Source organism: Aulonocara stuartgranti, assembly GCF_965226115.1.
Source record: "Aulonocara stuartgranti genome assembly, chromosome: 3".
Classification (NCBI taxonomy): Eukaryota; Metazoa; Chordata; class Actinopteri; order Cichliformes; family Cichlidae; genus Aulonocara; species Aulonocara stuartgranti.
This window is the reverse complement of record NC_138941.1, coordinates 10,834,941-10,862,547: the sequence shown is the minus strand read 5'-3', so window position 1 is coordinate 10,862,547 and position 27,607 is coordinate 10,834,941. Positions and strand designations below refer to the sequence as shown.

General features: G+C 44.7%; 2 protein-coding genes and 1 long non-coding RNA gene across 8 annotated transcripts in view; 2 read left to right on the top strand and 1 right to left on the bottom strand.

The window, feature by feature from the left end:
* Positions 1-27,607, bottom strand: part of LOC309702186 (protein NLRC3-like) — a 374,484-nt gene that overhangs the window by 144,304 nt on the left and 202,573 nt on the right. For 4 of the 6 annotated variants that reach the window (XM_082526675.1, XM_082526674.1, XM_082526672.1 and 1 more), the window contains exons 10-11: positions 25,146-25,192; positions 23,678-24,997 (exon numbers count right to left, since the gene is read on the bottom strand). The exons of 1 other annotated variant lie outside the window; for it this stretch is intronic. In XM_082526675.1, the coding sequence (XP_082382801.1) occupies positions 24,462-24,997; positions 25,146-25,192 (583 nt within the window). In that variant the 3' untranslated portion in view covers positions 23,678-24,461. Of the gene's footprint in view, positions 1-23,670; positions 24,998-25,145; positions 25,193-27,607 lie in introns of those variants that run through there. One more of the 6 variants, XM_082526676.1, reaches the window with a different exon arrangement.
* The window catches only part of LOC309702377 (uncharacterized protein), a 202,004-nt gene that overhangs the window by 20,980 nt on the left and 153,417 nt on the right, over positions 1-27,607 (top strand). The window lies entirely within an intron of this gene.
* Positions 11,223-17,593, top strand: LOC309702479. Its single transcript, XR_014275540.1, has 3 exons — positions 11,223-11,426; positions 16,529-16,714; positions 16,849-17,593. It is a non-coding gene; the product is annotated as an uncharacterized lncRNA (long non-coding RNA).

The following is a 27,607-nucleotide window of genomic DNA, read 5'->3' as shown; positions in this document are numbered from 1 at the left end:
TTATGGCTTTTCCTTTTGTGCGGAGCCTAAGAATAGCTCGGCGGACTTCATTCACATGTTGCTGTTATTTATAGCTGCCAGTGACACAAACAACACGCCTGTGGGTGCTGCTGCCTGTGCTGGGATTGGTTTTTGTCGTAACATAAACAGAACTAAAGTGAATCCCAGTGTTAAAAACAATTTAAAAATGTACATTGCAGCCACTGTCTGTGCATCTGGAACTGTTTCTGATGATCTGTGATGGTAGCAGGTACTTAGTTCACCAGATACTAAGAAATAATTCCTTTTGTTTTTTTAAGGTAACTACTTAATTTGTCTTTTCTCTTGCAGGTAAGTTGACATGGAGCTGTCCAAAGCCTGACTCCTGCTGACGGCCCCGTCGTTCTGTATGTGTTTGCTGTGGGGCTGGTGACAGAGAGGTAAATATGCCTCAAATAGTTGTTGACCTTTCTGTGTGGAGACACGAGGCAGAAGCAGCAGCCACTCTGGTTATTGGACATCCTGCTGTGACAGTGGACAGTGATAGAAAGGCCAGCGCTGTCTTTACTGAGCATCTTAGCTTCGTTGTTTTGTGATTTCATGAATAAATAATTATAAATAAATGATCAATAATTAGCCATTTGTCAGTAGTAGATGTGTGGTTATTATAACAGAGGGCAGAGGTCCTCTAAGGGCCTGGTTTAGGTGTTCAGCAGCGTCCTGTGTGCAGCAGATTAATCACATCATGTTCGGTTTGGTGGCTTTTTGATGTTATTGTTCGGAGAAAGCTGCCAGGAAACGACTAATAACTGATCAATGACAGCTCAGACAGTTCAGTCCAGTCCAGCTGGCTTTCCTCACAAAGTGATTCATTCGTTACCGTCTGTGGTCTCTGACCTGAGGAGGCGCAGTGTTACACTGATTTCATCTCCACAAAGCTTCTGTTGAATGTGAGTGAAGCAAGATCACTCCAACCTGTCCTGACACAGCTGAGCTCAGACCAGTATGTCATCACTGTTTGGGTTTGTGCTGAGCTGGGCTACTGGTACATGACTGGTAATGAACTGGTAACAACCCAGAGTTCAGTAGAACCTCTGGCTCTCTGTGCGCAATGAGAAAGCCAATCCATAAATAAATCATGAACAGCCAACATGCACACATGCTTAACATAGTGTGTGTGTGTGTGTGTGTGTGTGTGTGTGTGTGTGTGTGTGTGTGTGTGTGTGTGTGTGTGTGTGTGTGTGCTTCCTTTGAGTACAGCTGTTTAGCACATGCATTAATATTTCAGGAAGATGCCCTCAGAGAGACATTATATATGTTTGCATGCTGCATAATTAATATAATAATAAATACCTTTCTAGTGTGATAACAGCAGGGGGCGCTGTGACTGCAGAGTCCTTTTGATGTGCTGTTTTTACGTGACAAATTGCTGCTGACAGATCTATGTGATCACTTATATTAAGAGAGGATTCCTGATTCTCTGTTTAACTTTGTACTGTGACGCTAACGGAGTTTATAAATAAGTCTTTTAATCGTATTAGTTGTAATTAGAAAGACGAACTCCTCTCTCCTGATTGTTTATTGGCTTTTTATGAATTAGGGTGAAAACGTCAAACCCACAAATACCCAAAGAAGCCTGAAACGATGATTTAGCCATGAAGTGAAATCACACAGGGAAGCTGAGATTGTTTGTTGACCTGTGCTTCAGCATGTCTAACTGGGACCTTTACAGCAGTATTTCTGTGTTAGTGTGTTACTGTTCGACACCCTGTGTATCCACGATCAGTCGTCTGCACGTGTCCAGCCTCGCCCCTGTGTTCTACCTAAACGTTTCCATTCTGGTCATTCCCAATGAAGAGTCGACCATCTTTAACCGTTCCAGCTCCGCCTCCTGTGGTTTGTCAGTGCCACCGTCTCCGACACACAACAGCTCGCCCAACTGCCATCACGAGCTACCGTCTCCTAAATTTTCCCTTTCAGGTTTTTGTGTTTCTTCTTTCACAGACCCCCCTGACCCTCAGCTCCACCCACCCCACCTCCTCTGCACCTGCCCTGTGCACTGTGTTGTTCTGGACCAGCTTCACTCAGGCACCTTTCTCCTTCACACACATGTATTCAGTCTTACTGGCTCCAGCTCTCCACCTGGTCCCTGTTCTCACTATAGTTCCCAGTGTTGTCTGCACCATCGCACACATGAAGGGCCTCAGAGTCGAGTCCTGATGTCATCGCGCCCCCGCTCTAAATCCATCTGTCCCTCCTACAGCTCCTACCTGTGCCTTGCTGTCTCCTGCACAGCCTCAGTATGTGCTCAGTATGTGCAGTACCACAGTACGTCTCTTGGTGTCCCATCGTGTGCTTTTTCCACATCCACACAGATATGATACAACTCCTTCTAACCTTCTCTGCACTTCCTCATCTACATGTAGAACCTCACTTCAGTAGCTCTTTCTCACGGTGTGGCTCATCAGCTCCATCCCCCTGTGGCTGCTGCAGCTCTGCACCCTGATTCTTCAGTACCAGGACGCTCTTCCTCCATTCCTCATCATCCAACACTGTGTTAAAAAGTCCCCTTCAGACCTCCAGATGTTTATCAGGACCATCATTCTTCATCTCCTTCATGGCTGCCCTCATGTCCTCCTTACTCTGACGTGCTGCACATCCTTCCAGCCTCAGCCAAGTCTTTTTCTGCTTCCTCAGCATCCGCTCTCTCACACAGGTCGCTGTAAACCTGCAGCCACTGGCCTCCCGGTGCTCCCGTCTACTTTCATTTTCCAGACTCGTCCTACTTTTCGTTTGCTGTTGAATATGATCCTGAACGTCCTCGTTCACATTTCCTTGTCATCTTTTCTTCTGTCCAGAGGATGCACTGAACACCACCATGACTCTTTCCCTCATACTTCAAACCATGTTTCAGAGGTTTGAAGTCACACACTAACCTGCTCACTTTATGTATTGTGTTTTTGAGCGTTTTCTTCTGCTAGTACCCCCCTCACAGTCTCCACCTTCACCATACGTCACCTGCAAGGTCACTGTCTTCAAAGGTGTAGACCCCCCCCTCCATTATCTGATTTCACTGCAGCTTTTACGAGTCAGCCGTGCTATTTCTGATAGGCACAGGCTCCCCTCTTCTCTCTGTGGGTGTCGCTCATAGAAAACTTTGACACATTAGCCGGTCATGTGAGCTGCTGCCTGTTAGTGCACACGCCGCTGCCGCCTCGCAGCAGCCTGGGATTCCTGATTTACTGCTAATTATCTTCACTGAGCAGAAGAACAGCGTTTAATGGGGCTCTTTCCTAAAAGTCGTGGCCTGTGTGAGCGATCGTGGCGTGTAGTGTATGTGTTGTTGGCAAGCCGTCACAAGGGGGCGCCCTTCAACAACTTACCTTTGATTTTGTGACTCATGAGCAAGAAAAGCATAATCGTCAGATTAAATGTAATTTATCTTCATAGTAAAGGAGGAAACACGGATGTTTCTCAGTGACTCGTGTTTGTTGTGCTGTGTTTTCAGCCAGTTTGAGACAAGAAGAAAAGAAATGAGCAGGAAGCAGAACACATCACTGTTTGCTCCTCCTTTTATATAATAGGACTAATACAGCAGTGTTACATATGTAAATGGCTCCAGCTGTCATAAACTAAGATTCAGGAAGTTCTCTGATTGAAATGCTGGCAGGTGATGGGTAACCCTCCCCAGCATGTTCCCAAGCGTTGCATACAAGCCACTGAAAAGTAAAAAAGTAGCTGACGACAGGCTGACTGTCTGTGTGGAGAATCAGTAGGAAAACGATGGATAAGCACATGAATCTGACATATTTGGAACAACCAGGTCTTGTGAATGACGCCATTTTTACTCCACGTGAAGAGAAAAACATGTAAACAGATCGTGAGCATCAGATCTGTTTATGCACTGCTTCAGTTTCCTGCTCGGCACAATCGTGGATCCAAAGATGTCAGCCGACGGCCCCGCCTGCCTTTGTTGTCTCTGCCCAGCCTTCCTGTCGTTATCCGTGTTTTTGCTCCCCATCCCCTCTGCCCTGTTGCCCTGACAACAGACAGACACCTAGGTTTCCTTGGCGACGGGGCAGTTTCCTGCTTGGACGCTGTGACTGTAGCACAGAGTGTAAGATGTGATTTAAAAGCCAAACCTGGGGATGTGAGCGGTCCAACCTCACAGGACACGTCGAGCTTTGTCTGGTTTGGATTTAAGGAGCTACAGGTTAGAGGAGCAGGGACAGAAATCGTCTGTCAGTGTCCCCGTGAAGCCATCGCTGATGTGATTACTGCTGTTTCACATCAAACACTGCAGTTTTCCAGCAGTGGAAAGAAGCTGCTTTTGCTGGCATCCTTATTGAAGTTTAAAGTTTACATATAAGTCATGCAGACCATCACTGATGCAGGTGTGTGGCTGTGATTATGACAGTTGGACGGTTTCTCCCCTTCTTAGTCCAGAGGACGTGGACACGTTGGACTGACAGCAGCACTGTTCCCTCTTGTCCTCGGTCAGTTTGTATGTTATGTTTACATACGGCTTCTTCTTCTTTGTTGTGGATGCAGGGTGAACTGACATCATGCAGTCTGATTAACATTTCCCATCAAAGACCAGAACTGTGCTTTCCACAGATGAGAGCCGCTGCATGCTGAGCACATGTGGAAGAGGCTGCAGAGCATCGTGCTGCTGGAACCTCGTCAGCGCGGCTGCTCTGGTGTTTCAGTGATGGTCTGGGGGACATCCCAACCACTCAGCATCCTTTGAGTCGCTCTAATAACAGCTACTTAATATTTTCACCTGGATTCTTGGGGTGTCTCTGTTTTAAAATGTTCCTTTCTCAGCGTGCTGCTGTCATCAAATTAATACTGAGCTAATAATTTTCGTGAAAGAGTAAAATATCTCAGTTTTCTCTGTTATTTACAGTTTTGACAGTAAACTTCTCATTTTGACACTTTGAAAGCACCTGCACAGAATTGTTTCAGTGATGGATGGAAGAACCCTCAGACGATGCCTTGCGTTGGGTTCTGCGTCGACTGGACGCCTTGTGTCGGAGGTGAACCGTTTTGATTTAAAGGTTGATCGTAGCGCTCCCTCTGTGACTCCCAACATTAACTAGCTCACTCGTGAGCGAGAGAAGATCAGCTGTGATCCTGTCTGCTTCATGTCTGTCGTGCGTGCTCAGCACATATCGCAGGAACGTGAAATATTTTGTAGGTTGAGCACAACCAGTGTTCCCCAGTTTCATTACTGGGAGTTTGAAACCAGTGATTAGGCTGACCTGTACTGGCCTGATAAAGCACCGCTACTTGAAACACGTGTAAAAAGCTCGGTGTCTACATTGATGGTTCTTTTAAAGTGAAGAAGCAGGTGAGTGCAGTGTTCAGTCCTGCTTCTTTCAGTTAAGACAGCTGGCCAAGGTAAAGCCATACCTCCTAACGTCTTTGAGCGTGTTATTCACCTTTCCCTTACTTGCAGATGAGACTACTGCAATTCATTGTGTTATGGTCTAGATCAGGCCTCCATCCATCGTCTTCAGATGGTTCAAAATGCTGCTGCTCGCCTGCTAACTGGTACCAAGCGGAGAGAGCATATAACCCCAGTTTTAGCTTCTCTACACTGGCTTCCTGTCTCCTACAGGATCCAATTTAAACTTCTACTTTTTGTTTTTAAGTCATTAATGCCCGAGCCCCTCCTCACCTGTCTGAGCTCCTCTCTGCCTATGCTCAGGACAAACCACGAGGTCCAGCTCAAAACTAATGCTGTCCATCCCACGGACTAACCTCACATCCCGTGGTGATAGATCCGTCTCTGTGGCAGGTCCCAGACTCTGGAATAGTCTCCCCTTAAATATTAGATCTGCACAAACAAATTTAAATCTTTACTAAAGACACATTTCTATGCCCTGGCTTTTAACACACTATGACCCAAGCATTCTGGTCTTATTTGAATTAGTTTAGTTATTGTTTTAATTCTTTTACTGTCCTATTATTGTTTTTTACTGTTATTATTGTGTTACATTGTTGCTTTTTAATACCATTTTTATATTGTTAAGCACTTTGTGCAGCATCGGCTGTTTGAAATGTGCCATATAAATAAATTTGACCTTGAAACCAAATCTCCTTAGGAAGCGATTTTATTTTATTTATTTATTTAGGACCGTGCATGTTAATGAACATAAATGTAAAAAGAAAAATTACATGAATGTAAACATGCCAGATTATAGCCAAAGGCTAATTTCCATCTTTAATGAGGCCGTGTATTAAGTTTCACACAGCATGGGTGGAGCAGCTACTAACCATCACTGCAAGCTCGACAGCAGGAGCCGTCTTCCTGTCGCAGTATACCCCAAACAGCTAATTATTGGACCGCAGGGAAATGGGACGGGTGTTGGTGCCATGAGGGAAAACCGTCGTTCTCCTCGCTCCTCCCTTTGCCTCCTGCTTGCTCCTGCCGACCCCGCTGGTCTCCGCTTTCCCCGACACTGATTAACCCCCCTCCTCTTCCCTAACAACGTTAGGCCCCTTTGATCTCCAGCACTTAAAACCAGCAGCTACCATTGTGCCATCCAAAACATCTCTGTGGTTGCTATGGTTATTCACTTAGATACAATTACTATAGCAACAGTGTTTCTGAGGGCTGGGGAGGAAGTGGCTCAGCAGGGATCCAGGTGGAGACACATGAAAGACACAGGCTGCATATAAACGGTGGATCGGTGAGGGCCGGCCCTCCTCGCCAGCCTCGCCATCGATACGATTTCTCTTTATGTAAATACGTGACACAGATATGTATGTTGAAGAAAGACAGAACATCCTTTCACATGATCCTCTGGTCCGTGCACAAAGCAGCGCCGTCTCTTTCTAACCATCCCTGCTCCAACAAACACGAGGTTGTTTCCATCGCTGCTGCTGTTACATGTTGTTCAGCTCTTATTGTTACTGTAAGTCTCGTGTTTCTTATTTGTGTGAGACTTTGCTCCTGCCCGTCACTCTGCTGCTGTTACATGTTGTTCAGCTCTTATTGTTACTGTAAGTCTCGTAGTTCTTATTTGTGTGAGGCTTTGCTCCTGCCCGTCACTCTGCTGCTGTTACATGTTGTTCAGCTCTTATTGTTACTGTAAGTCTCGTAGTTCTTATTTGTGTGAGACTTTGCTCCTGCCCGTCACTCTGCTGCTGTTACATGTTGTTCAGCTCTTATTGTTACTGTAAGTCTCGTAGTTCTTATTTGTGTGAGGCTTTGCTCCTGCCCGTCACTCTGCTGCTGGAGCACCGGGATTTCCCCAATCAGGATAATAACGGATGTTTCTGTTCGTTTCTGGTCTATACATGTTTTATATCAGAGCATCTCCCAGAATCTGAACTGATCAAAAAGTGCCGACATGTCCGGAGGGATTTTGGCCCACTGCTCTTTACAGCTGCTTCCACAGATTTAGTAAAGGAGGCTCTGGAGGCTGGCTAGCCCACTTCTTCTTTAGCCACTGCTTTGTTTGCACCCATCCACGGCCACCACTGTGTGTTTGACTGTGGGGATGTTGGTGTGTCACACTCAGCATTTCTCAGCCTTCAGCCAATCATCCAGACGTTCAAACCTCAGACGGGCTTGTACATGCTAAACCGCGTGGGTGCTGCAGTAGTTCAATCCTCTACCAGTGTTACCAGTATGTGGTGACTGTCATCCACCTGCCTTCTCACCATTAACCAGCTCCTCCTGTGTGAGTTTCCTTTCCTATGATCATCCTCCGCCCATGAGGCTGACTGATCACATCATGGTCAGAACTGCTGCACCCACAGTCACCGAGCTTCATGCTGACGCCCTTTGCATCTATATGCTGAGAGTCCCACAGCCAGTCTGTGGGATCCAGGGTTGTAGAGGATCACACACTTCATTCAGGGACATGCAGATCTGTTCATAACTGATATGTTTTTTGTTCGATGTTTCTAAACTCAGGTAAAAATCAGAGACTGTTCATTTCTCTGTAAGTGAGCAAACTTATAAATTCAGCAGGGAGGATAATTGTTTCCCCGTCGTAGTTCAGTGTAGCTAGTCTCTTAACCCCCAACCAACCCGCTGCACCTCCTCCCTCCCCTCCCTCTCATAAAATATTGAGAGAGCCTGGCACTAGGCCAGACGCCCCCTCCCTCTCTGCCAGGCAGGCTGACGGAGCATGTGGCTGTGGGAGGGGCACGAAGGGCGGCTCGGCTGAGGAGATACAGTAACCATGAACATATTCGTTCTCTAAATGAACGCCACGAGTTGTTCCCACATCGAGCTGCTCTACTCTGAACTCATTCACACGAGCACTTTCTGCTCGAGTGCTTCCTCTGTTCACAGCCACACTCACGGATGCGCTGGAGAACAGCTCGGGTAAGAAGTGTGAACAACATGCTGGCATTTCATTCTACCTGCAGTGGTCAAATCAAGGCAGTGGTCAAATCTAGCTTCTTTCAGCTCAGGCAGCTGCAAAAACAAAGCCAATTCTTTCACGGCAGCACTTTGAGACAGTGATCCAGGCCTTTGTCAGCACTCGGCTGCATTACTGTGATGACCTTCATGTTGGGGTCAGCGCATCATATATTAGTCAAAATGCTGCAGCTCGTCTTTTAACTGGCACTCAAAGTTTGAGCACATTTCCCCTGTTTTAGCTTCACGTCACTGGCTGCCCATTTCTTTTAGGATTCATTTTAAAATTCTTTTATTTACTTTTAAAGCTCTCCATGGCCTCGCCCCATCTCATCTCTCTGAGCTGCGACAGCCTCATACAGGCCAGCTGATCAGCTGCTCCTGCATGTACCCAGGACTGGGCGTAAACTTAGAGGAGATCCTGCTTTTGCTGTAGCAGCTGCAAACTGTGGAGCGAGCTTCCTTTGGAGATCAGACAGGCCTCTTCTTTACCTGTTTTTAAGTCTTGAAAACCCGCCTCTTTACCCTGAGCTTTGACACCACGTGAGATGTTGGTTTTTATTTCAGTTGTTTTTAGGTGATTCGATGCTGTTTTATCTTGTTTTGTTTTCATTTGATGTTTTATGTGTTTTATTTATTTATTTTGCTGTTTTCTGTTGTTCTATTGTTTTAACTTATTTTCCGTGCAGCACTTTGTTCCTGTGCTGGCTATTTTAAAGTGCTTTATAAATAAGATTGGATTGGATTGGACTGCCACCAACAGCTCTGTAACACACTGTGCACACAATGCTATCATTGTCTTTTCTTTTTAGCTGCTTTTACATTTTAGTTGCTCACTTCTGATAAACTGAATAAAACAGGAGAACACACAACCTGGAAATCTTCAACCACACTCAAAATACATACGTTTCCCTGGTAAAGTACACAACCTCTGCAGTACCGCTGAGTTTTCTACAAGCGCACAAAGCTGCTACCAGCTCTGCTGCTGTGACCTGTGTTACCTGTGTTAGGCTCTTACATCCATACGATGGTTGAAGGACCGGCCGTGTCCCGTCTTCCTTCTGTGCATAATCGTGGCCCCTGCTGGAAGCTGACCCCGTGTGTGTGGATCTTCTCCTCCCGGCCTATCACAGTGAGGAATGGAGGTGGTGTCAGTGTGGGTCAGTGTCACTGGGAGCTGTGGGCGTCTCCACAGTGGGCCTGGGAAACTTTGAAAAGATGTTTTCTTCTTTCGGCCATAAAATCCAGATCTTGGTTTCCTCTTTGTGAGCACAACAGAGACTCCCCTTGTTTCTTACACAGCCCCCCTTTGGCTTTCATGCACACACACCCACTCAGGGAATAAAGTCACTGCAGCCATTTAGCTGCTTCTCAGCACTCGCTGCATAACCTGAGGTTGGTCAGCCGGTCGACTCGTCGTGCATAGTGACAAATGAGGGATTTCAAATATTTCCAAAGCGATGCATCAGGTTTCTTTGCAGATGAAGTGAGACGTGGATGTTTCACAGCACCAATGAAGATTGTGTTTAAGTGCAGCCGGGCGCACGCTCCCCCAGCGACGCCAGCTTCTTCTCACCGTGCAAACACTTTGATTTGAAATAGATTACAGCCGTGAGTGTTTGACTGTGATGGACTGGTGATGTGATCAGGGTCGCAGGTTTCCACCCGCCTCGTCTCTTTGCATGCAGTGAAGGAAACTATGCAAACTATGCAAGGTGTGCAGTAACAGGTCTGAACAAACCAGCAGCAAATAACTTCCAGTCTCCACAGGTTCAGTGCAGCTGGTGTAACAAACGTTTGGTTACAACATATTAATGTTCGCACACTGCTGTAAAAACAGTTTTATTAAAATGAACGTGCACTTTTGTAGAAGCTCGTGGTGAACGCTCCACTGCCTTTGTTTTATTGTTACTATTATGTTGTGATGGGTTGAACAGGATGACTTGAGACGTGTGCGATGTGACAGAATAGACAGATGGAAGCCTTCATGTTGGATCAGAACGACGTCAGGCTTGTTGGTCTGCTGTGGTTTGATCAGAAGACTTCCTCAGATCAGCACCGTGGCCCTCCTCTTCCTCTCCCCCATCTGCTTCTTCTAGCAGCTTCCAACACACTGAGGTCTCTGACAGTGAGAGTGACTCCAGTGTTCCTGTAACTTTGAAGCAGAGGTTCAAGACAGATTTGATCTTTCCTTTCCTTCTGTTTGGGATTGAAGTGATGTAATATCAGGGGGGGCAGGGGGGGCTATGATGTCCTGTCATTCTCATGTAACTCTGTGTTGGGAACATTAATGTTTAATCTGTGTGTGTCTGTGTGGGTCTGTGTGGGTCTGTGTGGGTCCGTGAAATCATCCTGATTTCTTTAGCTCATGAACACAGTGTGGGGTCAGTGTTAACAACATGGTGCAGAAAGGAAACACAAGCGTGGAGTCGGTGGGATTGTGCAAACGGTGGCTTGTGCATCAATCAGCTCCAGCTGTGATGCATCTCTTTGATTAGTGGGAGCAGCAAACTCCATCCAGACAGCTTCCTTTGTTTTTTTCACTTGACTGATCGATCAGCGCACAGCTCCGTTTAGCACACACGCCATCTTTAACGACGGCGTGGAGTCTGTGCCCTGTTCCTCCCACACACGAGTGTTCGTTCATGTTCGGCCCTTGTGTCTGAGCGTTTCCTCTCGGTGTGTCTGTAACGAGGAAGCCACGGGCAGGTCGCACACAAACGTGTGGCTGCCGAGTGTGCGAGTGTGGCAACGTGTGGCAACTATTCTGGTTTCCACATAAACACTGGTGGCAGCTGCTGCCATGGCAACACCATTGTGCTCCCTCCCTCCCTCGCTCATCTCCCCTCCCTCTCCCCAACCACTCCTCTCTCTCATGCTCCGCCGGCTCAGAGAGCGAGGACCAGAGAGGAGAGAGGTCAGCTCGATTCAGAGGACAGAAAGAAGAAAGGAATAACCCGGCGTGGACGGGGACAGGATGAGCGAGGACAGCCACTCCCACTACAGGCTGGACCCCAGCGATCGCCTCAACGGGCTGGGACAGAGGAGGAAGAGACCCAAGAAGGTAAACGAATAGATGGAGAGCCACGTGGTGCAAAGTGTGTAAGGATGGAGCACCCCACCCTGCAAAAAGAGAAAGGAGGTGGGGTTAGGTGAGGTTTGTTTATGTGCAGACGAGCGTCCACATGATGTTAGGAGCACCGAACCATCTCTCACCCCGTCGTCTCCTGTGGAGTGTGTGGCTGCTCCCCCACAGCAGTTGTATCCTCTCTCATATCCTCCGTCTCCTGGTGTTGTGTTGCTCCACAGTGAGTCGTAGTAGGAGGCTCACATGCTGTCAGGGTGGGTCCCTGCTCGCTCTTTGTGTGCCTGTCGTTGGGGGTTTTGCTGTTTGCAGCTATCAGGAGGTTTGTGTTGTAGCCTGATGTGAGAAGTGTTGTTATTATCATCATTTTTAACATTTCTGCACCGCTACAATAAACAGACACACACCCATCAGCCTGTTTACAGATCTATACGCCCATAAAGACGTGAAACACACATTGCACAAATCTACTATAACGTGTTCATATGTGTTATAAAATAAAGAGGTAAAGTATTTGCTGTTTGCTGTTCAGATTGATTCATAAATATGACCTCAGCACGTGAAATCCTTTTGTTGACGTCCCTAAAAGCTCGTCTTAATATCACGTCAGACTAACGAAACCGTACAACACAAATAATCAGACTAAACCAGGATTGTGCGTCTGTTGTTGAGAACATTGTCAGTAAACCACAGATCAGTGTTTATGTACCAGTGACGTCCTGTCAGTCTCGATGTAATGATTCCTGACAGCGCGTCTTTGTGTGCCACCTGCTCGCTCAGCAGCTACACAACCCAGGAGCTCAGTTTTGAAACAAACCTTAGCACAGTGTTTGTGTGTCCGCCGGGAGCGATGTCTCACTCCGTTTCCATCCTTTTCTCGTGAACAGCGATCTGGTGTTTCTGAGGACACAGAAGCATCCAGCGTCATTATTTTTGTGTATGTCGTGTGAGCTGAGAGTGGAGCGCTGTAACCAAAGGTAGTGAGCGCGTCAGCCTTTAATGTCGCGGCTGGTTGTGCGATCGTGTCGCCGCTGAACTCGTGTGGCCTGAAACTGAGAGTTTGTCTCAGGGATCTTTACATTTGAAGTCAGGTAAACAGGAGCAATCATCCAGTGAACTAACAGAACATTCAGGAGCAGTTTACTCTCATGAATGTCAGACAAACTGAGGTTTGTGTGTCAGTTAGATTCTTTAAGTCGTTAAAGTGTCTCTGTTAGGAAAAGCATCTGTTTCCTCCACTTCTGCAGAACTGCGTGACCTGTAGCATCATTGCAGGAAGTATCCTGTGACAATGAGTGACTGCACATCATCATTATCAACACATAAACCTGTGGTCTGGACCTGCAGTTCTTATTTTTACTGTCTGGTTTTGTGTAAAGCAGCACTTCAGTAAGCACCTGTGAAGCACACAGTCATAGTCGAGTAATGAAGCGATCCATATGTGAAACATATTCCACGTCTACAGGATAGTGGAGGTTACATGGGTCAACCTGGCAAACTGTACCAGCACATGTGATCACACTGATAGCAGAACACAGGTATGTGAGTCTCTACGACGAGGTCAGAAACCAGTAACAAATGTTTCATGTGATTCGTTTTTCTCCAGTTTGTCTGCAGTGAACCTTAAATACTCACTGAACCAGCTGTTTCCTGATGTGGTGACGTGTGTCGGTGATGAAGCCAACACTCTGTCCAGTGTTGGGCAAGTTACTTGAAAACAGTAATCAGTAACTAATTACTTCCCAAAAAAAGTAATCCCGTTACTTTACTGATTACTTATTTTCAAAAGTAATTAATTACTTAGTTACTTTTTAAAAACCCGATTTCCAACCTGAGTAGGTGATAAAGTGATAGATCTTTCAGCCCAATTCTACTTTTTCTGCATAATCCATCATACAAAATGTAATCAAATGGAAAAGTCTCTTTTTAAAACTTGTTTTATTAGATTTAATCTTTTAACTTTATGCATCAAGCAAAAATTAAATTATATGCAACATTCTCTGACTGGAAGAAATTAGTTTAACATTTAAACCTATTTTCTGCACATTCCAGCTCATAAAATAAAATATTTTTTGTGTTTACACTCAGTCTTTCAAATAGATGCAAGTAAAACACAGCAGAAAATAAATAAAGTCACAGACTCAGCGGTCCTGTTGCTCTATTTTCACCTGTAAAGCAGGAGTGGGGTAGGCGGAGGTTTACCCTGGTGCAGGTGTGCCGCGGTCAGTGGAAGAATCCGCGAGTTTCTCTGTGAGTTTCCCATTACGTCGTAGCTACTCGGTGCTTGTTGGAAGTTTAGGGGTTTTTTCGCTGTAAAAAGAAGTTTTCTTCCCACGCACAGCGGACACTAATGTTTTTGTCACTTTTTATGGAATCAAACTCAAAGTAAGGTCAGTACTTCCACGCTTTAAACGCTGCACGCTCATACTCTCTCTGCACTCGATATATGATCCATTGTTGATATGCACACAGCTGTTGTCACTAACGGCGCACTCGCTTACGTCACTGTCGTGAGACATTCTCGCAAAAAAATCACGGTTTTAGTAACGCAGTAACGCAGCGTTCCTACGGGAAAGTAACGGTAATCTAATTACTGTTTTTGCAATAGTAATCCCTTACTTTACTCGTTACTTCAAAAAAGTAATCGGATTACGCGTTACTGGAGCGTTGTTCTCCTCTGTAACAAAGCAGTGATAAAGGAATAGATGCTGATTTTATTCATTTCAACTTGTGTCTTTGTGCTGCTGGATTCAGTCTGAAGCAGGCAGCAGTGCTGAACCTACCAGTGTAAATGTGATGGTGGAAGCAGAGGCCAGCACTTGGCAGTGCTAAACACAATAAAAGACTCACAAGTTCCTGCTCAAAGGTCAGCTGCCTTCAGATCAATCATTAACCTGCAGCAGGTTGTGGCCTGATGTGTTTGTAAGAGTTTCACTTTCAGGAGGAGAAGATTTAAACGAGTCACACAAATGTGAACTACAAAGTCTGTGACACACAATTTATGCAAACTGCATGAAATCTGACCTGAAGAAATCCAGTCTTCTGCCTGTTGTGGTTGTGACAGCTGCTCGTAGGAGAGTTTGTTTGTAGGAGGTGGAGATGTTCTCAGATCAAGTGCGTAATCGTCTCTTTGTGTAGACGCTAAAAGCTGTGAGCCAAAACTCTCTGCTCTGAAACTCTTCACTCAGTCCTCACGCTGAGAGTTTAGAGGCTGAACTTCTTGTTCCTCCATAACACTTTTCATGAAACAGCAGAAATGAGCTTGTGTTTCTCAGCAGTGCGCACACAGAGAACCGATCCTCTCTGCTCAGTCTGAACAAATCAAAGTGAAACGTCAGTGAAAACACAGCTGCTGATCAAACTGTGTCAGATTAATGCCTCAATGTTTCACTGTGACGTTAAAAAATACATACAAATGATTTAAAGAAGTAGGAGGCAGATTTTCACAATAAGAGCACTTTGTTTTTAATTCAGTTAATGTCAAACTGTCATCAACACCTCTGTGTTGTCTCTGAGCAGATTCAGGCATTACTCAAATAATAAAGGCTTTCTTTCACTATTATACTTTTCATTAGTCTCCAGGTTGATGATTATAAACAGAATTATTAAAGTTTTTATCATTTCAGGCTGAAAATCAACATGAATTTGGTTCTAATCAAAGAAGCTCCTTTAATGTGTGTCATTAAAATCCTCACACAGACTTAAAAAGGCGACATTAACATTAAAATAAATGAAAGAAGCTTCAGCTGAGAGCTTCATGCAGTCATCATCAGCAGCTCATAGCAGTCACAGCTCTTTATTACGCAGCTTTGCAGGAATTAAAGTGGCTGAAGTGTCAGAGTTTGTGTGAGAAGCTGCTTCATGGACAGCTGTACACACGTCTTTATTATTTCTTCATAAATCAAACACACAGGTTTGTCTGTAGATGATTTAAAGTGTGTCGTTGTGCAGTTAAAGCTGTTTGTGTGACGCCCTGACCTCCTGTGAATGAAACAGCCAATCAGATCCATCAGAGAGAGAGAGCAGGAAGTGTTGTGTGTTTGTGACAGAACAAGGAAACAGTGATGATGATGAACATAAAGGTCCTCTGATGTTTCCTGTTACAGTAACGCTTGTTCATCTGTTGCTCTCCTACACTTTCCTATAAATAAAGGAGAAAAAGTCCGTTTAGTTTCATTTCCTACAGCTCAGAGTTACACTTCACATTCCTGCTGTCACATCAAAAAGCTTCACTTTGGTCCAACATCTACATGTTAACATGAAACACAGACAGACTCAGAACATCTGGAACATCTGCACTTTGACCCAAACTGTTATAGCAGGATATTTTCTGCATATTTCTTATGTTGGACCTGTTTGAACTGTAAACGACCTGTAATCATCTGTAAATGGTGTGAGACACACTGAGGCCACCTACAGGGCAGCTGGGGAACAGCAGGGATCTGAAATCATACGAGACGTTAGTGAGTGAGAAGAACAAACGGACTTAAGATGGCTCGAAGTGATCAAAGTTGATCTAAAACAGAAGATAAATCCACTGATTCTTTGTAAAGTTCATCTGCTGCTCACATGAATCCATGAAAGATTTATTTCACTGAATGTTTCTTCAAAGCTCATTTCAACCTGTTGAAGTCATGAATGAAAGTGCAGACTGAGAGTGGATCACATGATGTTTGAGGTGTGTCATGTGACATGTTCAGTATTGTCACACATGTCTAGATTGTCCCTGATATCATAACTGCTCAAACACTGATGATTATATTTGAAGAATTATTCCTGATGGCAGCAAAGTTTGAATGGAGCTCTCTGTCTGTGCTGATTTGTCGCCCTCTGGAGGTCAAAGCACAAACCTACAGGGCAGGTGAGGAACAGCAGGGATCTGAAATCATACGAGATGTTAGTGAGAAGTTAGAACAAACGGACTTAAGATGGCTCGAAGTGATCAAAGTTGATCTAAAACAGAAGATAAATCCAAAGCAGCATCAGATGAATGTTACCATTTCCAGTTACGGTGCCCTTCATCTAATATGGAAATGTGTTGTTGTTTTTTGCCGTGTTGTTGTTCTTCCTATTGTGTTTAGGCCAGAGATGCTCTTCAAACAGCGGACAGACATGACCACATTACAAGAACATGGTGTGAGTCTGATTTGATATTCCAGTCAACGCTGAGAGACCTTAACCAGGAAGTCAGAGGTCAGCTGATGCTGCGAGCAGGAAGCGAACCAAGGGAAAGGTCCACTCTACTCAATCTCAAAGAAAATATGCTGGTATTTGTTGATGTTGATGGTACAATAAAAATATATAATATAATAAATAATAAAATATCATGTGATGATGAGATGTGTTGTTGGTGTTTGTATTTTCTGTAAATGTCTTTTTTAATGTAAATGCTTTGTTCCAGACGGACAGGGAATCAGTTGCTGTACGATGACATCATCTTGATGTTGACGAGGAGGGCGAGAAAAACTAGTTTTGTCCTGCAGATGGCGATCTTGCACCGTGTTCAGAGAGCCGACACTTTGATGGTGCTGCTCTACTCAGCTTACTTTAGCCTGGGTTGGACTCTGTATGAGCAGCTTCCACTCTGGTTTCACTCTTAAACACACTTGTTTGATTTCACTTGTAAAAGTTGAAGAATAAATATTTTATTACAAAATTATTTGTTGATGCATTTTTTTAGGGTCAAATATCTTGTTTGATTTGAGGAATGAACTGTTAGGGTGGAAAAAGTGAATCAGGTTAAAATAGTGGTGCTTTATATCAGTGAAGATGTATAATGTAATTTAAAATGTTGATGATGGGTTGTAGTGGGCTTGTACTTACAAAACTGCCTCATTTTATTGGAACGATCCACAGTTGCATCCATTCACGGATGACATCTGACATCATTTGACATCTGGTCTGAACACGTTTGTACACAAGATGCCTCAGTTCTGGATGTTCCCACAGACTCCTCTGTGAACCTAAAGAAAAGGTCAAAGGTCAGCAGCACATGTAGTTGGGACAATTCTTCAGTCGCACAAACTACACAATCATTTTCCTCCAATGACGACTTTTCACTTGCAGAAATGGTCCTGTGTGATTTCCAGGCTGTGATATAAAAACTAGTTCCTAATGGCAGCGACTCACTCAGTAAACATGTGTTTCCTTCACCAACCTCACACACAGATCCAATAAGATCAGGAAGTGGGCAGTATAGTACAATATGTGTTATTCTGTGCTGCACTGCCCAAACTAAAGATCTGCTGAAGTGTTGGAAATGATCCAGATGTTTATTTTGGACGATACAGCAGAAGATCAGACATGAAAGTGGAGATAACACAGAAGACCTGCAGCAAAGGTCAGAGGTCAGACTGGGCCCTGGATTCAACAATGAGCCAATGATCATCAAGCAGTGACTAAAGCAGAGCCCTGACCTTCTGACATTCATCACACAGTCAGAACAAATGTCTGCTGATGACTTCATCTCATGAAACGACTGATAGATGTCAGTTCATTGATCAGCTGAGCTGCTGATCTTCATCGTCACAGAAACATTCAGCTTGTTTCAATCAGTAAACAACTCCCACTACTCCCAGTTTGAACTGTTCCCACTCAAAATGCTGTGAGAACAATGATCATTGTAGAACTTCACAAACATCACGTGTTGTTTTCCACATGTAAGATCAGCAAACACACAGAAACTTCCTGTTGCCACACACGGCCTCTAAAATCTCTTCCACGCTTTCTGTCTGAAGTCCACTCTCTGTGTCGGATCCACAGGAAACAACAAGATCTTATTAACATGGTTTTCAATGTGTCTCCTTCCAAAAAGTCCAACCAATGAACAAATGTGTGTATTTGTGGAGGCCGAACAAAAGCATGACACATTTCTCTGTTTCTATAAACTGGAGTCAAACACAAACATGAAGAGTTTCACTGACAGACTCCAAAATGCCCCCACAGTGGATCAAAGGGAAATCCTACAGTGTGGCCAGAGACTCTTAATGGCTCCAACATCAACACATCCACAATGTTGGATCCAGTTCTGCCTCACAGAGTTACTAAGACACACCCTCTGCCAGCATCACAACAGCTCCACCTGCTTCACCTGCCTCCTCAGCATCTGTACACCTGAAGAGAAAAGAAAGGCTCCAACAGCTCAAATCTACAAAGGATTCATGAAGTTTCATCCAACAATAACATGTTTGCCTTCCACAGTGTGCTGTTAGACACCACTGTACCTCTGCCATTTCAAAAAGAGCAGCTTGGGAACATTTTGGCTCCAAACACTTTGTGTTTAAGTTCTTTGTTTTCTTTGTGAAGCCGACAACATCTGGAGCTTTGTGACTCATAGAAACATCATTTTGTTCTTTAGATGACAGCAGATTGGGACTGAATAATCAATCACTATCAAACCAATAAAGACAAACATGCTGATTTTACAGGAACTTTGTTGGAGAAGCTGCAAAGACATGAAACTGGTGGAGATCCCAAACCAGTTGATAGTGCTGGTTATTCCAAATAAAGCTGTTTCCCTTTGAGATGAAATGACTTTGTGTCCTGATATATAATAAAGATGTTGTTGTTTTTGAGCCCCTGTATTAAAAGTAGCTTAAAGTCAGCTTGAGTTTGATGTCTTTATGTCAAAGCTGCTCATGATGTTGAGCTGCTGATGGAATAAAAACAATATAAAAGCATGTAGTCCAGACTTAAATGTAGCCTGTTGTTAGCTGAGGTCCACACACAGTGTTTGACAGTGTAAAGTGTGTGAAAGGGCTGCTGGTGGAGCTCACTAGGATGAGCAGGTGACCACGAGGTGGAGAGCAGCTGGCCTGGCTTTGACCCGGGCCACGCCCCCTTTCTCTCTGCTTTGCTGTCACTTATCTTCACTGCTCTGTCCAATAAAGCTGAAAAAGGCCCCGAATCAAAGAAATCTGCTGCAGCCTCTGAAACGTCTTCTGTTTCCTTCCCGACGGCTTTTTCACCGTCAGCCCATCAGACAGTCCAGCAGCATTTATGATGATGTCATGATGTTGAAGAGGCTGCTACGGTGGCCTCCCATGACCCCCAGCCTCATCACAGCTGAGATGCAGACATTTGAAAACATTCAGCAGACAACTGAATAACAGTCCAACACAACAGTCTGTGTGCAGACACACACTGACCTTTCATATAGTCAAACACAGCTGGTTGAGTCATTTCTCTGTGAGTCTAAAGTGAATCTAGTATTTGAAAGTCCACTTCCTGTATTTGTTGTTGAAGACTTCTTCAGCTTCTTCTCAAGGACATCAGCTGCTTGTTTGGCAGCAGAGGCAGTTAAGAAGCTTCCTGAAAAACACTGAACAGTGAGTTCACTGTGGCATATGACAGATTCAGCTTTCTGTGTGCAAATGTGTCTGTGTCGACCTTTCAAATGCTGTTGAATCCAAAACATCAGCGGCTCCTCGGCTGCTCACTTCATGCACTTCTGTCTGTGTGACAGTCCAATGACATCACAGCTGTTTCCAGCCCCAGTGTCTCAGGACTGGACACCTTTAAACATGTCGAGGATCAAACAGCGTCCAGCTAAACACACATGAAACTATCAGAGCTGACAATCATTCCAATAACATCTAATGGTTCATGTATGTAGACACAGGACTACAAGGAAATGGCTCTCAGCATCTGGCTGTGGGAACACATGAGTCCCTGTTTGTGTTCAGATTGTGTGCATGTTTTAGACGTGTGTCACATGTAGAAACACAACAATCCCACAATGACACACAGATGTGTTTGACACAGCTGTGCAGCTGTAAGTTGTTTCTAATGATTCATTGAAGCTCTTCTAACATTCTGGAGACGATCAGTACATGAATCTGTTCAACACGACAACAATTTGACTTCAGTGTGAACGTTTGCATTAAATAACCTTCTTCATCCAGCTGACAGCATCTTCATCCTATGATGTGAACAGTTCCTCCTGTTGATGACAAACCTCTGACAGGATCTGCTTGAGGAGCTTTTTCATGTGCAGCTCTCTGAGCTCAGGGCTGAGCTGCTGTTTCATCTTTAAGAGCTGCTGCCTCCTCGCCGGACTTGTTCTCCTCTTCTTCTCCTAATGACACCATTTCTGCTTCATATAAAATTCAATAAAGATGCTGACATGTATCTGTAGCAACAACATCATTGAATCTAGAACAACTGGAGCCAAACCAGTGGCTCTGCTGGGATCACTGGTGAGCCAACACTTCCTTGTTGATGCAGATTTCAGGGCTTCCTTTTGCTCCTCCGTTATAACTGTTCTCTCTTCTCAACACATGATGACACAAAGGAATCAGCAGTGACAAAGATGATGCTGAAGAGAAGCACACACTTCACACATATAACAGAGCAGTGCAGTTACACACACCTCTGCTCGACATCAGGCCTCAAACAAAGACACAAAACACTAACTTGACTCTAAACAGAAGAAACGAGCAGCTGTTTCTGTTCTGTGCTTATTTATATTTGACACACATGCTTCTCTTTGTGCAAACACACATCGCACTATAAGGGTAACCTCGCACACAATGATTGGACAGCACAGTGATGATGCTGGGAGATCCTATACGCAGCAACACAGAAACACTGAGAACTTTAAACAATGATGGAAAGTGTTATAAATGACTTGTTGGCCTCTGATCTGTCACAAACAGCTGAAACGTGTCTCTCATGAGTCACATGAAGGTTTTTGACAGAAAGGACAAAAAGTAGCTGCAGTCAGTTTGTGTCATTTTTATATTTATTCATCTGGGAGAAAAATCTGAGGGACATTAAAATGTGTTTTCAACAGAGACAAGAACATGAATATAACAGAACAGGTAAATGAACATGTTTCAAGTAAACAGCTGGACTGATCAGGTCCAAACACAGAGTGATAAACATGTCAAACAGCTGTCATATCTTTATATAGAAGCTCTTTATAAATGCTGCTCACTGCAGTCTGTTTACTAATAATGTCAAAGTGTTAGAAACACAGAAACATCAGAATGGTCTTTGTTCACAGAAACCTGTCTGGGATCCTTTGTTGTTCTTTTGATGCAGAGTTACATTATAAATATAAAGAGTTATTTCAGAGTCTCATCAGTTTTCCTGCATGTCTTTATTTAACACATCAGCAGGGCTGAAGCTCTCATGTTAAACACACACTGATCTATGGACACGTTCATGTGTTTCTAACAGAACCAGGCTGTTATCAGCCTGCACTAACATTATGTCACACACACTGAATGTAACAGTGACAGTTTACATCATCACACAATCAGCTGTGATTGTTTCACTGTCATCAAACGAGTCAACAGGAAGTAGAATCAATAGAAACCAATCATTTACTGACAGCATGTCTGATGGAAATAAGTGCAGATTATGTATGAAGTCTAACTGCACACAGTAACTGTGTTACAATAAGGACTTAACAGCGCCCTCTGCTGGAGTGTTTCAGTACTGCGTTAACTAGAATACACCACCTCCTCCTCACACCACCTGCTACAGCTCTACTCTTCTATGACTACAGTCATCCACAGCACTGATGTGAGGTCACATGGTTCATATGTAAGGAGCACAGCTGACCTCAGGTCAGTTTAATGACTGTGAGCAGCAGCTGTGTTATTGTCACTGTGACAGGGAGACACTCTCAGACACAGCGCTCATGTCAGCTTGTTCTCATGCAGGAGGATCAGGAGCTCCATGTTTGTCTTTCTGTTTGAATCATGATGTGTTTGTGCCATCAGAGTCTGTCATGAGTACTCAGGGTTTCACAGCAGCTCTTCTGGATGCTGACGAGGACTCCAACCTCATGTTTCACCTCTCTGAGCTTCTGATGTCTGTGAACACTCGTGTTTCTTCTCTGGGCTCATCTGGACAAAAACACCTTTCTGTGTTTGGCTGCAGCCTCATTCTGACTGACAGGAAGTGTGTTATCCATGAGCTGCACTTCTGTCAGGAAGTTTCCTGCTGTGTTTCCTGTCTGTGGACAAACACGAGTGTTCCAGCTGAGGACTTGGTTCCTTCCACCTGTCCATACAGGACATCACGCTGTCTGCAGCTCTGTAAATGCAGCTGCAGGTCCTTCCACGTGCTGCTCTGTATTTGTGCAGTTTGTAGTGTGTCCTGGGAAACGTAGCACACATGGTGTTCTTCTGCTGTTTCCTCCTTTCACTGAGTGTGAAACACTGACGCTGTGCTGTTGTTCACAGAGGGGAGCTGATTCTAGCTGCAGCTGGACTCTGTCATCTAACTGAATGTGTTGGTGCTGATCACGGGGCTCTGAGGGGGGAGCAGCAGGAGGACTCTGGATGCTGACGTCAGTGTATCTGTGGAAGCTCCCACAGCGTGTCTGTCATTCAATATTGTGCTGTATATTGTATCTATGCAAAGATGAACAGACTGTGTGTTCACTGGTCTCTGTGCTGCAGCTCTGATGTCATCATCACTCCCTCCTCCACCCTCAGCAGTCCCAGCATGCTGCTGTGGTGCACCCCACCCTCACTCTACACCTGAGCCACAGACCACACCCTCCACCTCAATATACACCACAGTTTTCTCTGCTGTGGAAATGAGATCAGGAGGAAATCATCATTATTATTATTTAATAAACGCTCACATTAATGTGGGCTTATTTGTTTCATATTAGAAACATTAGTTGAGTGTTTTTAGTATAAAATGGTCAAAGTCCCTCTTTTTGCTCCTCCCCTCACCTGTGGATGGGCGGTGCTGTTACCGTGGTGACAGCTTGGATGTGTTTCAGTCCTGCCTGGTTATCACTGCAGGAATCTTTCACATTTATTACAGGTAATAACTCTGATTTTTCTGTGTATTATGAACCAAATGTATCCTGATACACACAGAGATGGATGAGCAGAGGTTGTTTTTGCAGTTTATGTAGTTACTATGGACTTAATGCATACATATTATTAAAATTAGGGCTATAACAGCTGTATTGATGTATAGCAACTTGAAATGCTCCCACAAATGGCTCCACAGCATGTAAAAATATAACAAAAGCTCTGGCGGACTTGGTTCTGTGGTCAGTCTTAAAGGGTGAAGTTAAACTCTGTAATCTTCACTGTGTCACAGAGTTCAGTGAGTCCCGTTATTCACAGTATCAATCAGATCATCAGAGAACAGCTGATCAGCAATCAGTGGTGCAACAGCGCCTCCTGTGGTGAGAGGATGCAATAATGCAATGTAGCATTTTTCCACTCAACACTTGCAGTCATGGAAACTGTCTGTTGGATCTGTGTGACGTTGCTTTCTTGGTTAGAGTTCCTCACAAATGTCCAGATGATTCTTCTAATGAGGCGTCGACCATGTTTGCAGCTCTTTGGAAGAAAACGTCGCCCTTTGCCATCCTTACTTTTCTTTGACTTCTTCAAATGCAGCTGAACTCCAGCTGGTATTTTCTTGGACTTTGCAGCTGTTTCTGGTCATCAGTTCATTCCTGCAAACCTCTGAAGCTGAACAACAATGATGCTGCATTGCTGGCTGATCCCAAAAGGTTGATTCTGTTCATCTGGACGTTTTCAGAAACGTTTGCTCACTGATCAGGTGACTTCTTCAGTCTCAGCTGACTGCAGCTTTACAAGCTTACAAACAGCACATTTGCACAATGACTGAAAGCAGCAGCACCTGATATATATGATACTAATATAATACATATACATATATAATCCATACTAATGATGAAGGAACTGAGCTCACAGTCCATTGTTCATTCAGTGAACTACTCAGTTTATTTTGGGCCTCAGAAATGCTCACTCTGTTTGTACATCACTGTCAGCAATAGACTCATTCTGCTGTGTGGACAGGAACACATGTGACATCACTTCCTGTTTGTTTGTGACTGAAGAGGAAGAAGTTTACAAGGAATCATTTAGAAGAGTTTCAAACATCAACTGATTGAATCCATGAATCTGAAAACGTGTTTGTGAGTGAAAGAGACAGACATGTACAGACTGAACTATCTGTTCAACAGTCAGAGTGTTTCTGTAACAGGAGACACTCTTTACACTCCACTCAGCACAGGGACACTGAGGCACGAGGCCAGAACCTAAACCCAGGATAAAGAGTTTGAGTGAATGTGGTGTTGAAGGTGTGGAGGTGGATCAGAGTGTCAGAGGAGACTCTGTAGAAGGACAGAGTGCCAGCAGGACAGTCCACATACACTGCTGCTCTGTTAGAGACAGAGGAGGAGGAGGAGGAGATGGAGGAGATGGATGTTACTCTGTTATTGTGACAGACAGACTGAGGACCACGATCAGAGCACCACAGACTCCAGGACTGATCATTGTATCCAAACTCACAGTCATCACTGCCTCCTTTCCTTCTGATGCTTCTGTAACTCACTGATATATTAACGCCTCCTCTCCACTCGACCTCCCAGTAACAGCGACCAGTCAGACCATTTCTACACAGCAGCTGATAATCATCAAATCTGTCTGGATGATCAGGATATGACTGAACCTCCCACACACGTGTCACCTTCCTGTTGTTGTCAGACAGTTGGAGCTCTGTGTTCACTGTGTTTGTGTCGATTGTGAGTTGACAGGAATCTGATGGAGAGAACAAACACAATCCAGCTGCAGTTATTGATCCATCATCTGTTCATTGATTGACACTTTGATGATGACTCCTGACATGATGAAGATGGTTGAATGTGTGCTGCTTTGTTTTCATGAATCCCATTAAAAACACACTTACACTTCCTCAGACCTGGTCTCAACCATCGGACTCCAGCAGGCTCCACCCTGAAAGGAGGAGGGGGGTCAGAGCAGCACAGTCAGCATGCACACATGGACATTACATGGCTCTCACACACACACTGTTACACACTGAGCTCAAAGCTCGGCTCCACTGTTTTATTCAAAGAAATCTACATTTATTTATCAGCACATTTAAAAACAGCTTGAGCCAAAGTGCTGCACAGAGTAGAGAGAAAATAGGAAACATACACAGTAATGACTATAAAGACTGGTCAGGATTGAAAGCTACAGAGTACAAATGTGTTTCCAACCGGCTTTTAAAAATGTCCAGTGTTGGTGACGACCTGATGTGAAGGGCGACTGTTCCAGAGTTTGGCTGCAGCCATCGATAAAGCTCACCTCTGTTTTTACGTCTAGTTCTGGTCAGAAGCTGCTTATCTGCAGACCTGAGGGCTCCACTTGGATTCTTTTGTTAAAGAGAGATAAGATGGAGCCAATCCATTCACAGATTTAAAGACAACCAGATCTGGAAGTGGATTCTACCACGTACTGGTAACCAGTGGAAAAAGCTGGTGATGGGTCGTCTAGCACAGACCCACCGCTGGAACCAGACAATTGATGAGGGAGAGAACTGTGACAGCGCCGTTCCTTCACTTGACCTCAGTCGCTCTCGTCTGCTCCCTCGTAACACTGCTCTTTATTGAGCTTACATGAATATGCACAAGTTCATTATGACGTCTTACACAGGTATGAACAAAGAGTACCAGGCTGTGCATAGTGTGTGTGTGTGTGTGTGTGTGTGTCTGTGTGTGTGTGTGTCTGCGTGTGTGTGTGTCTGCGTGTGTGTGTGTCTGCGTGTGTGTCTGTGTGTGTGTGTGTCTGTGCGCGTGTGTGTCTGTGCGCGTGTCTGTGCGCGTGTGTGTGTGTCTGCGTGTGTGTGTCTGTGTGTGTGTGTGTGTCTGTGTGTGTGTGTGTCTGTGTGTGTGTCTGTGCGCGTGTGTGCGCGTGTGTCTGTGCGCGCGTGTGTGTGTGTGTGTGTGTGTGTGTGCGTGCGTGTGTGTGTCTGTGTGTGTGTGTGTGTGTGTGTGTGTGTGTGTGTGTCTGTGTGTGTGTGTGTGTGTGTGTGTGTCTGTGTGTGTGTGTGTGTCTGTGTGTGTGTGTGTGTGTGTGTGTGTGTGTCTGTGTGTGTGTGTGTGTGTGTGTGTGTCTGTGTGTGTGTGTGTGTCTGTGTGTGTGTGTGTGTGTGTGTGTGTGTGTGTGTGTTCCAGATGTGACCCTGTGACCCCAAAGCTGGTGCTAAGAGTCCAGCGGTCCCCCTAACAAAGGGCTCTTATACTTAACCAGACACAGAGCAGGTGTCCTCCTACACCAGGGGTCTCAAACTCGTGGCCGGCGGGCCAATTGCGGCCCGCAGGACGATAGTTTTTGGCCCCACCTTAATATGAAAATGTAATGTTAGTTTGATAATGTATGACACTTTACAGTGTTGTGGGCGGAGCTGAATTAACCCACCAATCAGGGTGGGATATGGATCTCAGGGGACACCAGCCGGGCTTGATGCAAGCAGGGAAACATTTCTCAATGAGTCAAAGTTCCAGCAGCGTTGCCCTGGAGTGTTTCTTTCTTTCCTGTGCCTGGCTGGCTTCCTCCTTTCTATTGGGCAAACGCCGACATTCGCCCCAGCGCGCTGCGTTCACAACACTTCAAAAAAAGTTGTTTTTTTAAGTTGCTGCCCAGCGGGACATTATACGTATATAGATTTATACACACGTCAGTGGGATTTAAAGTTATTTTTCCACAGAGAGAGATCTCATATTAACTCTCACAGTGATGCGTAGGCGGCGGGATAAAAGAAAAGTCATGAACTCAATGCAGCCCAATTTAGTCTGCAGTCACATAGCGACACCTGTTCATCGGCAACAACAGTCCCCGGTAACCCGGACTAATTATAGGGTCGCACCGTAATTTGTGGCTCCATGTTTTTATTTGCATCACTGCGTTTGCATTGCAGCAAACATGAACATTACATATATTTCAATATAATGTAAAAGCAGTCAAAACAACTAACATCAGAAACAGCTGATGTTATTTGTTATATGTCACGGTGTCATTTCCGCTTCTTTCTCCTGTAACAACAGCCCGGCGCCGTGAGCAGTCGCCTTTTTTGCGCTCGCTATCCCTGCACTTTCTACCATCTGCAAACGCCACGGTGTTCGTGTCGTCATGAAAGACATGAACATCGAGCGTAAAAACAAAGGAGACTGCTACCGGCTTTTTATCTGCCGATCGCCGTGCTACGGTTGCAAGAAAAAGAAGCAGAAATGACGTTCTCTACGCGTTGAGACGTTCCCCGTCCGTCGGCTAAACGCTTGATTGAAACTTCAATGCGACAGTGACACCAAGTAGAATTATAAATGTCACATAGCCCCAAACATGTCTTTTTCAAAGCCTGCGGTGAAG